General features: G+C 37.9%; 1 protein-coding gene across 1 annotated transcript in view; it reads right to left on the reverse strand.

Annotated features, from left to right (window-relative positions):
• Positions 1 to 11,881, reverse strand: part of LOC101348343 (transient receptor potential cation channel subfamily M member 3) — a 623,677-nt gene that overhangs the window by 314,239 nt on the left and 297,557 nt on the right. The window contains exon 4 of the mRNA XM_004375847.1: positions 1,510 to 1,723. Within this exon, the coding sequence (XP_004375904.1) occupies positions 1,510 to 1,723 (214 nt within the window). The remainder of the gene's footprint in view (positions 1 to 1,509; positions 1,724 to 11,881) is intronic.

Below are 11,881 nucleotides of genomic sequence, written 5' to 3' on the forward strand. Positions count from 1 at the left end.
CAATTCTTCCTCCCATCACCTCTTCCCTATCCTAATCATCCCACCATTAGAACCTCACTTTGTGTTTTGAATTGAACACTAATCCTAGAGTGAGGCAGAGATGTGTTCTTTGGTTTGAAGAATTGACCCTGTAAATTCTTTTTTTTTGATACTGGGTGTATTTCATAAAAGAATAAAAACAATAAACAACGTTCCAAGTTCCCAAAAGTAGAATATTAGTAAGAGGTTCTCTGGAGCCTCTAGAACCATTTGAGTTGGTCTCTATATGAGGTGCAAGTATTGTAAGTATTATAGGAAAGCAATCGTCTGGACAATCACAGGCAAGTGATCCTAGCTAAGCTATGAGTGCAACTTGGATCCTAAAACCTGAACAATCATTGAGATAAAATTGCTCTGTAGATATTTGATTACTATAAGATAAACAATAAAGAGATGACTGAGTAGGTCATTCTAAGATCATGTCAGTTTACAGACTGAATCAGGATTTCGCATAACAGCACTGGGCACGGGCAGACTGCAGAATTCACTGCTAAAACACTGTCTATGTAGTTGTGTGCTGAGTGTCCACAAATTCTAGGTATTTAGGAGAATTCTGAGTGTACATCTCACTCAAACATCATCCAAATTACAAACAACAACAAAAAATATTGTTGCTAATTACAATTTTATTTGAATTGGGAAAAAAATTCCTACTTGGTCCAGGGCTATTTTCAGAAAGCCCCACTAACTCCAAATGGACTTTGAGCTTTGTAGCAGGTTTGAATTGACTTTCTTCAGCATTATTTCTGCACTTCCAATTGAGAGTTCTGACTCAGGCTGAGGAAATATGTCAAAAAAATTTACAGGCATCCATTACATTATCTGTTGCCCATTATTAATGTTCCAGAGATACACACTGAACTGTCAGCGGGTTTGTGAGAATTGATTTGACAGCCTTTCCGTGTCATTATATAGAAAATCATTTGGCAGGTAGGGTGTGTTTTCTATTGGTGCAGAAACGATTTAAAGACTATTTTAAATACAAAACACATAGTACACTGGACTTTGCTATAATAATTTATGTTCCAGATGGAAATGGCATTTTACAAAAATTAAAGCTATTTGGCACCAAACGTAGAATTGCTTAAAGAACAAAGGCAGAGGCTGCATTTAAAGCAAAACGTATCACTTAAAAATTATTGGATGCTTATATGGCAACTTGGGCTATTGAAAATATCTTATGAAATTCCACTAGTCATGTTTACAAAATCTGTATCGTCAGCTTTTAAACATCCCTACCTGGTGCTTATGTTTAAGTAATTCTCCTATATCAGGAAATAGCTATACAGTTATCATTTAGGTAAAGGAGGGAAAGAGAAAAAGTGAGGGGAGAGATAACCAGAGAGTGTGAGCACACGTGGGTAGGGGATGAGGCAGGGAAATATAAAGGCGTTTACCCTTAGGAAAAAACAATCTTAGTCACAACATTCTCCTGGCCTACGTGCCTTTCCCTACCCCACTTCCAATTACCTGTGTTAACCCCTCCAGTGAATATCCACGCCCCAGTTGTCATGGCAGCTTTGATGAGACCTTTCCCAAAGACTTGCTTGAGTTTTGGCTGGAGTTCAAAGTTCTGCAGGCCCCCGTGAACAGAGATGAGAAGCTTGGGAAGTTCCAGTTGCCATTCCTTGGTCATCAGGTGTAGGAGGAGATCAGGCTTTGTATCAAAAGACACACGCACGTACTAGAAGAAGAAACACCATAAATTAGGGACACAGAGCAGGGCTGGCTGAGGCTTAACTGATTGCTGGTATATGTATACTTACTTTAAGAAAACATCTCATGTGAAACAGATTTTTTTAAAAGGAATGATCATTTGCTTTACCAAAAGAACCTTCATTAGACAAACAGATTCACCATTTTTAAAAGCTTTCTTAAAATCGTGGATCACTACAAACTTTAAATTTTTTTTTTTATTTTCTAAAATGCAGTGCAGACTCGTTTCTTCCTAGAATGAATTATTTTCTCAAAGGACATCATTTTACCAACTTTTACCTTGGTGTCACAGTTCAAATATTTCTATTGTTTTTAATATAGGTAATCCCTTTTTACCAATTGGACCTAGATATAACTATTTCTGTGATTCTAGTATTTTGAGAGGTTCTGAAAGATCCCACAATTCTCCATAATGTACTGAGAATTTTACAATAAGGTAATAAAAAACCAAACCATTGCCATCGCATCGATTCTGACTCATAGCGACCCTATAGGACAGAGTAGAATTGCCCGATAGGATTTCCAAGGAGTGGCTAGTGGATTCAAACAGCCGACCTTTTGGTTAACAGCCAAACACTTAACCACTGTTCTACTAGGGCTTCGATAAGGTAATAGCGGACTCCAAAAAACCCCAAACCCATTGCTGTCGAGTTGAATCCGACTTGTAGCGACCCTCTAGGACAGAGTAGAACTGCCCTATAGGGTTTTCAAGGAGTGGCTGGTGGATTCGAACTGCTGGCCTTTTGGTTAGCAGCCAAGCTCTTAACCATTGAACCACCAGGGCTCCAATAGCTGATTATATTTATTTAATTACATAACTACATACCAAATATCTTATTTGTCTTTTGAAGAAAACAAATGACAAAAGGCATGCAAATTATTCTTGTACAATAATTAAAAAAATAAAATTCATAGAAGATACCAAGCTCTTAACAGATGCAACTGGAAATAAAGTGATCACTATATATTGGGTCAGAGCTATGGCTACTAACTAAAAGGTTGGCAGTTCAAATCCACTAGCTACTCCTTGGAAACTCTATGGGGCAGTTCTACTCTGTGCTGTAGGGTCACTATGAGTCAGAATTGACTCGACAGTAGTGGCTTGGTTTGGTTTTTATATATAAATGAAATGTTATAAATACATACAATGCTAAACATCTATATAACCATAGAGATAGATACTCATTTAGCTCTCAATGTAGTTACATAAAGATTCCCATTTGTAGCTGGAAACAACTGAAATCCTAGGCAAACAAATTTGAAAGCCTTTTGAAATTCATTACTGAGCTAGCATGAAAAGAAGGAATATTCAGACTTCTAAACAAAGTAGAACCTGGAACCTTGGGAGGTAAGTGAGCACCAAAGCTGGCTTTAGCCCTGAGGGTCTCTGCTGAACCCTGGGGACCTTGAACATCTGCTTTAATGGTTTACTGGGGATCTTACTAGGGGACCTCACATAAAGCTAGGACCCCTCAAAGGGTCAAGTATAAGAGCGAAAAAATATCTAAGTCTGATGGACCAAAGAAGAGACCAAGGACATTAGCCTGCCTCAACCTTGGTTTTGGGCGAATGGGGAAAAAATACTCTTAGTATTTAGAAACACAAGCAGGCCCTTCACACAGGCTCTTGGTCCACATTTACATTATCAGTGTGGTTTGAAAAACACCAAGCAGGATATTGAGTATAAACTGGTTCTGGATGGATAATGCCCCAGGTAACTGGCAGAAGCAATTGTGAATCTTCTGTGAGAGAATGTCAATCCACATCTCAATTCCCATAGGAAAACAGCATTTAATAGTAGAAAATAAAATCACAAATTACACAAGGAAATACAGTAGCATGAATGAGAATAAACAGAAAAAACAGACATCAGAATAAGACTCTTAAGATACTGAAATCACCAGACACAAAATGTAAAACAGCTATGCTTAATATGTTCAAAAACACAAATGAGAAGATTGCCTATATAAGCAAGGAACAAGAGACTCTAGAGAATGATCATATGAATTCGAAAAACAATCCAAAAGAGCTTCTAAAAGTTGAAGTAACAATTTAAATAAAAGATACAACGGGTAAATTAAACTAAGAAATTGAAGATAGAGCCAGAGAAATAAACCAGATGCAGCCTGGAAAGACAAATGAACTGAAAACATAAAGGAAAATTAAAAAACTGTGAAGGAGCTAATTAGAATTCTAGATAAAAATAAAAGAGAGAATGGAGTAGATGCAATATTTGAAGAAATATTAGCTGGGAATTTCTCAGAAGTGTTGAAAGATGCCAGTCCTCAAAACAATGAATCTCAAGGAAGATAAATAAAAGGAGACCTCATTCATATACACATCACAGAGAATACCAAAAGGAGTGGGGCAGTGGCGGGGGGTGGGGGGGACCTTAAAAGCAGCCAGAACAAATGACACATCATTTATAAAGAAACAGTCATTAGACCAAAGGCCTCCTCCTCAACACTAACAAAGGACGCCAGAAGCCAGCATCTTCACTGTATAGAGAGGAATTATCTATCGGTCTAGAATTCTCAATTCTGGGAAAATATTGTTCAAAAATGACAGCAAAAGATAAACATCTTCAGACAACCAAGACTGAGAGAGTTTACCTCTAGCAGCCCTCAGTGAAGGAAATTTGAATGTTTATGTAGCAGGCAGAAGAAACATGATTCCAAATGGATGGTCTGGGTACAAGAAAGAATGGTAACAAAGACATTAGCAAATACATGAGAAACCTAAAAAGCATTGGTTGTATAAATGGTAATAAAGATATCTAATTTATGGGGTGAAGGGGATAAAGCCAAAACACTGGTCAATAACAGCATGCAAATTGAGAGGTAGTAATCAGAGTTACAGCTTTCTAAAGTCTGTATATATTGTGTGATAGAGAAAATAAAGATACTGATTAAAATTTGTTAAATGTTAAAGTTGTATAACCACAAAAAGAATAGCCCTGCATGTCATCACGCAAACATATGTATATGTATAGATAAATGATATTATCCAGGCGATGACAATTTATTACCATATTTTGGGGTCTAGGAGACCCCCTTGTTGCAAAAACCTAAAAAAATTTACATCTATTCCTTTGTTAAAGTATATGAGAAATATATTTAGATGAACTATGAGGCTAAACACGCACAAAATATCAAAATATGAAAGTGGTTTGATAAACTGTACCATCAAAAAATAACAAAGAGCTGAATTTTCCTATACGCATATACCAGAATTCCAAAAGTGTTGGAACCCATTACAGTTGGTTCTATATTGATTTGCTGTACATAGTAAGAAACAATTCCAGAATAGGAACAGTGAATGTTGTCAGTTTGCACTAAATACATTATATCAACTGAATTTAACTAGAGTTGACAATATGAGAAATGGCATATTTTGCGCGCAAACTCATATGCAGATGGCAAAAACTTTCAGATATCTATCAAAAAAAATTCTCGACAACATGGTGCACTTTTGTGCTCTGCAGAGCCTTGGGGCTGGAGAAAGAGTATTGCAGGAGTGTAGGAAACACAAGTGTTTTTTTAAATAAAAGCTTCTTTATCATATCCCTTGAGTGACTCTTTGTAAGAAAAATATCTAGATAACGAAGCTATAAGATTAAAGAATGAAATGCTTTCTGTGCTTATACACTGAATCTATGACACTCAAGTCGTTAAACTTTGGTGACTTTGCTGGATTGAATTTATATCACTTTAACTATTTTTCAGAAAGGGATATTTGGGAATAAGCTAGACTTGGGAATCACAAGACTTCCAAACAATACAAACCAAAAACACTTAGCATGGAGAAATGTTAATAAATTGCTTTTTAAGCTACTATTCTCATTTCCCTAACTTTTATGTGAATTTTCTTATTCCTCCAAAAAAAAAAAAAAGCCCATATTCTCCTGAAGTGAGATATAAATTATACTATCTTTAAATACAGGAAAATGTCTAAAGTATAAAAATATTCCTAAAATTATGTTTTCCCCTGCAAACCTAGAGAATAGGTCTTAATACTTCTGAAGGATTATTTGGATGTAGTTTCAATGATTAGAGAATGCATAAATGAGAACAATATAATGCTTTTCAAAAATAAGAAAAATAGTTGCACTTGTGGCTCCTGGAATCTCAAGATGCCTCATTTAAATCCTCAACTGTACATTTCACTTAACCAGGTAAAAAAAATGAGAGATTCAGAGCCATAGTTAGTACCTGGAAACAGATATGCCTACATTATTAACTCATACAGTGTGAAGAGATGTTATAATCCATACTAAATTGCTACAGACAATGTGTAATAATTTCAGCAAGCTTAACCTAACTAAGTGACGTATAACAGAGTTCAATTATTTATACTAATTGGTAATAATAACCCAAATGCATTTTTAGAAGTAAGCCTTGCTTGGTAAATAATTGACATTGGGCTTCTAAAGTTATCCATAAAACTTAGCAGCAAGGAACCAAAGTAAGCTATTTATGATTGATGATGTTGAGCTGTTTACTAGAAAATGACCAACAAATCTATTGCATATGTTGAAATTCCTTTTGAATTAGCCTAAGCGTCTTTCCTAGTTAGGAACCTCAGAAAAGCCTTGTTCGTTATCACAGAATGCTTTTTACTCAATTAAGTGAGTGAATGAATGAATGACCTTAGCGATCACATAGTCCCCAGCTACCCATTTTATAGATGAAGAAACAGAGGCACTCCGTATCTGACCTACGTTAAGGTCACGTTGTTCATGGGCTCTCTTCAATACTTCTCTGTGCTCAATTTCTTAACTCTACTGGGAAAACAAAAGTAAACAAACAAGGAAAGTAAACCTTGTGTATACTGTGCTTCAAGCACACACATGCTGTATAGTTTACATTTATCATTTAAAGTACTCCTACAACAACCCTACGAGGAGGTAGGTGGTTGTTGTTAGCTACCGTCACATTGGTCTAGACACATGGTGACCCCACGCACAATGGAATGAAACGCTGCCCCAGTCCTGCACCATCACCCTGATGGGTTATGCATCGTACTGTTGTGATTCATGGGGTTTTCACTGGCTGATATTAGGAAGTAGATTGCAAGGCCTTTCTTCCTAGTCTGTCTTAGTCTGGAAGCTCTGCTGAAATCTTTTCAGCATCATAGCAACATGCAAGCCTCCATTGACAAATGCATGGTGGCTGCACATGAGGTACGCTGGCCTGGAATCAAACCTGTGTCTCTGCAGGGAAGGAGAAAATTCTACCACTGAACCACCAATAACTCATATGAAGAAGTAGGTACCATCCACATTTTACACATGAGGGACAGAAAGGATCCATCCTGGTTTTGAGTTCACACCATGACTAAGTGGTGATGGATTCAAATGCCCAAGTCTGTCTAACTTCAGAGCCCTTGCTCTTGACCTCAAAGCTATATAAATGCCTCCCCTTCCTTTTCCATTTCCTTCAACTACATCCAGTCACTCTCCAAGTCCTAATCATCCATTTCTCAAAATGGTGCTCTCAACCAGCCCTTTTCCTCTCTTTCTTAGGTTGCCATTTTAAAAAACAAGGATGTCAGTTTGGATTATGGCAATAGCCTCCCAATAGCTTCTCTAACCCCAGGCTCCCTATGAGGCACGAACAGGCAGGCTTCTTTCTCCAATTCCTTTTTGATATTATTTCTCAATTCAAGTCATGACACCATATGTAAAGTCTATCAGGATCCTCCATTCTGGCTGTCAGGGCCCCCACAATTTGGCCTTCCCTACTTAGAGACTTTTCCCCACTTCTCTCTTCATTTGGCTAATGCTATTCCCTAAGTCCTAAAAGAGTCCTTTTCTCTCCCTATATCACTCTCATCTTTCAGGGACTTTTGTTTCATCTAAAATGACTTACCCTAAGAATGAAAGCTCATGGTGCACAATGTAACTTGCAATCAAAGTCAGTCTGATATTTTCTTTGGTTGTTTCTCCAATGTGTCAGTTTTCTCTCTCCAAATTGTGAGATCCTTGAGGGGAGGGATCATATCTGACCTGATTATGTTTTTTGGTAAGCCCTTCAGCAGTAGCTAGGACGTAGTTCCCATCGTAGAGACAGAAGGGAACTTAGAAATATCTTAGCAATCATGGGAACATAGAGATCATCTAGTTCAATTCACCTGCTTTACAGATGAGGACGCAGAGGTCCAGGGACCAAGATCTCAGAGCTAATTATTCAATAATTAACTGTTGATTGAATCCATTATCAAAACCATTGTTACACTGGAGGTACTAGGTTAGGCTGCATGTCTCAAACTTTAATGTGTACATGACTCAGCTGGGAACCTTGTCCAATGCAGGTTCTGATTCAATAGATCTGGGGTGGAGGCTTGAGGTTCTACATTTTAACTAGCTCCCCCTGGGGACCACATGAGTACAATGATTACAAACCCTTCCCCAGACCAAAGATCCCATGTGGTGTGTCTTGTGTTTGCAATTGGGCCAAAGGAAAGAAAGAACACTAAATCTTTTACACGGAAATCAAAGACCAGAATTGAGGAAATACTGGAAGGATTACTCATGTCACAATAAATAAAAAACTGTAGCCATTGACAGACTATTCAATGTATCTCTAACTACATAACCCTTTTGACCAAGATTAATTCTTAAACAAAGGAAAACATGGTTAACTATAGACCGCATTTGATTATCCAGAAGCTGATAAGCAGCACAAATACTGAGTGGCCCTGCTTTTTTTTATGTTGGCCCTTATTTGCCATTTACTGTGTCCTTCTCTTAGAGAATAAAAGGTAAGATAAAATAAAGGAAGTACAGGCAGTCCCCAGGTTATGAATGAGTTCCACTACTAAGTCTGTCTTTAGGTCCAATTTGTACGTGAATCAGAACAGTTAGGTACGGTTCTTATCTAACATCCGTTAGTCAAATGTTTGTCTTAGTATAGTACATAGTGTAACTTTCTATTCATAAAAAACATCAGAAACACTTCCAGATACACTAAAACATCTTTAACATAATAATACAGTAATAATAAATGTTTTGATGCACATCTCAAAGTAGTGCCCATTTGTTATTATGAACCATAGTACGTACCTCAAAAGTTTAATATAATAGGCTTTATGGGGGTTGGTTCATAACTATGGTTTGTAAGTAAGTCAGATGTTCATAACCTGGGGACTGCCTGTGTTTAAATAAACCAATTTTCTGCTTTTTTGGGGGGTAGGGGTGCTGTTATTGTTTAGCTATTCAAGTAAATGGCTTTAGGAGTACGAGAATAATTAAAACCAAGGGATAAAATGACACTTGGAGATTACCTGACAATTTCAATTTTTAAATTATACTCTTAGATCCATAAAACTCTGGTTATTCATTAAGCTCTCCAGGTGCTTGTAATATAACAGCTAACTTACATGCCAATGTTATGGATTGAACTGTATCCCCCCAAAACGTGTGTCAACTTGACTAGGCCATGATTCCCACCATTTTGTGATCTGATGTGATTATCCTATGTGTTATAAATCCTAACCTCTAATATTAAAGAGGCAGAATTAGAGGCCGTTATGGTAATGAGGCAGGACTCAGGACTCAATCTACAGGATTAGGTTGCATCTTGAGTCAATCTCTTTTAAGATACAAAAGATAGAATCCGGCAGAGAGGAGAGGGACCTCATACCACCAAGAAAGAAACACTGGGAGTGCAGTGCATCTTTTGGACCCAGGGTCCCTGTGCTAAGAAGCTTCTAGACCAGGGGAAGATTGATGACAAGGTCCTTCCCCAAGAACTGACAGAGAGAGAAAGCCTTTCTTGGGAGCTAGTGCCCTGAATTTGGACTTCTACCCTCCTAGACTGTGAGAGAATAAATTTCTGCTTGTTAAAGCCATCCACTTGTGGCATTTCTGTTACAGCAGCACTAGATAACTAAGACACCAACTCAGCAATTTCACAGTCATAAATGATTTATGCCCAGAGCAATTAATCACTTCCTGCTAAATGGTCAATGTGATTCAAAATTAGGAGCTATTTTGGTTGTCAAGATAAGCAATTTTGACTCTCCACTTGTGAGCTCAATAATTACTAAGGGATCACTTTACAAAATAACAAGAACTCTTCCTAATGCACATACTAACTTTCGTCATTCTGATGTGGTGATATGTGCTGTCATTTATGGATTCCCCAATCATGTGCAGTATCACACTCTAGCATCAAATGCTGGCATTGAAAGACATTTGACCAATTTGAGCATCTCCCCGTTAAACGGAGGTGATCCTGACCACCTCCCAGGCCACTGTGAGGATTAAATTGTACAATATGTGTGAACATTCCTAAACCCATTGCTGTTGAATCAATTCCAGTATTGACTATGGAACAGAATAGAACTGCCCCATAGAGTTTCCAAGTCTGTAAATCTTTACAGAAGCAGACTGGCACATCTTTCTCCCGTGAAGCAGCTGTTGGGTTCCAACCACCGACCTCTCAATTAGCAGCCAAGTGCTTAACCACTGTGCCACCAAGGCTCCTTTGAACATGCCTAGTATGGCAGAAAAACCAGTAAATGTAAATTGGATAAAGGTTACAAACAGCTATTTTATAAATGACTCCAACATACAACAGGATGCAATTAAGTTGCCTTTAGCTCTTTAACTGATTGTTGTGAGCTGTCAAGTTCATTTGGACTCATAGTGATCCTATATGACAGATCCTGTGCCCCATAGTGTTTACTAGGCTGAAATCTTTGTGGGAGCAGATCACCAGGTCTTTTCTTCCACAGAGCCACTGGTGGGCTGGAACTGTTGACCTTTCGGTTTGCTGATATGCCAAAATAGTCCAAAATAGCCCTTTGTTTCTCAGCCCTGAGTTATCTGGGGAGTGACTCGTGTAAGTAGTTATCTTTACAAAAGTACCTGTAGAGAGTGAAAATCCTACCACTGGCCTGGGTTCCTAACTCACCCTTCATTTGTATTTATGCTCTCCGTTCCCCAGTTTATAATCTCCAGAGATAAACTAAGCTCATGTAAATTACTCATGTCTGGAGCTATCTACCCTTTTCCCTTTCCATCATTAATGCCCCTGCCTGGCAACAGGAAGCCAACATGATGAACTGATGACATTCAGAATAGCATCTAAGAATGATGTATACCGTACAAACGGGAGGTTAGCTGTAGTTGAGATTTTACAATTTGATCTATTCTTAGGTGCTTTGGAGCCAATACACTCAACATGATTTTCAGGAAAAACAAATTTTGGTTCCGAGCAACAAATCTACAAATGATATTTTGGTAAATGAGACTATAAAGGAAAACTAGAGATTTTCTTTAGCTCAAATGGTAGAAGGCTTCGGTAACTAAAACTCTTGGGTTTTTGCTGCGCTTGGTGCTAAAGGTCTTTCTGTTTTGTAGGTGACCGCACTGCAGTGTTTTCTAAAGCCACTCGTACTGCTTTGTCATTAGAAATGTTACTATTCACTATCAAAGCAGAATTCAACTTTATCATGGTCTCACTCTATACTAAACTTAGAGACCACAGAGGTGTCACCAACCAGTCAATATCCATTTCGCTTCATAACATTCAGGGCGGGCAAAGGCTGGAGGGTGGGGAATCAGTCATTACAACTTAGAACAGGCTGGAACTATTTAATTAAAAGAAAAAAGTCTTTATATGGTACTGTGAGCTTAAACTTTTGTGGAGTAATTTGATAATTTGTCAGTTACCAATTTAGACCTAAATTTTATCCACAAAACTTTGCCCAGCTGTTTTTATGAAAATCTAAAAGAACTGTAGAACAATAGATCTAGTTACACCCTTGGAGATGTTAACTGACGAATCCTCCCTCTCACACTGTAAAGCCATCTTTAATTCTTGGGAATGACGACGTGGGATCTGTAAGTAGTACTTGTTCCCTAAGTAATGGAACTACTATTGGTAAAGCTATTTTAACATTATTTTTAACGCCTTTCTTCCAAGCCTACAGTGGGAAATTTGCCCTAGTTTCTTTGCTGTTGAGAATGTGACAGGCATCATTTCATTTTCTAACTCTCTGTAGTCACATTTTCAGTGGGCACTTTTAATTAAAGCTGTGGCTGAGCAGACTGCGTAGCATCAGACTGCTAAGACAATTTAGCTGACAGCAGCTTTCCAAGTCCATAGGGTTTTTTGTT

The sequence above is a fragment of the Trichechus manatus genome, unplaced genomic scaffold (assembly GCF_000243295.1).
Source record: "Trichechus manatus latirostris isolate Lorelei unplaced genomic scaffold, TriManLat1.0 scaffold00038, whole genome shotgun sequence".
In the NCBI taxonomy this organism is placed as follows: Eukaryota; Metazoa; Chordata; class Mammalia; order Sirenia; family Trichechidae; genus Trichechus; species Trichechus manatus.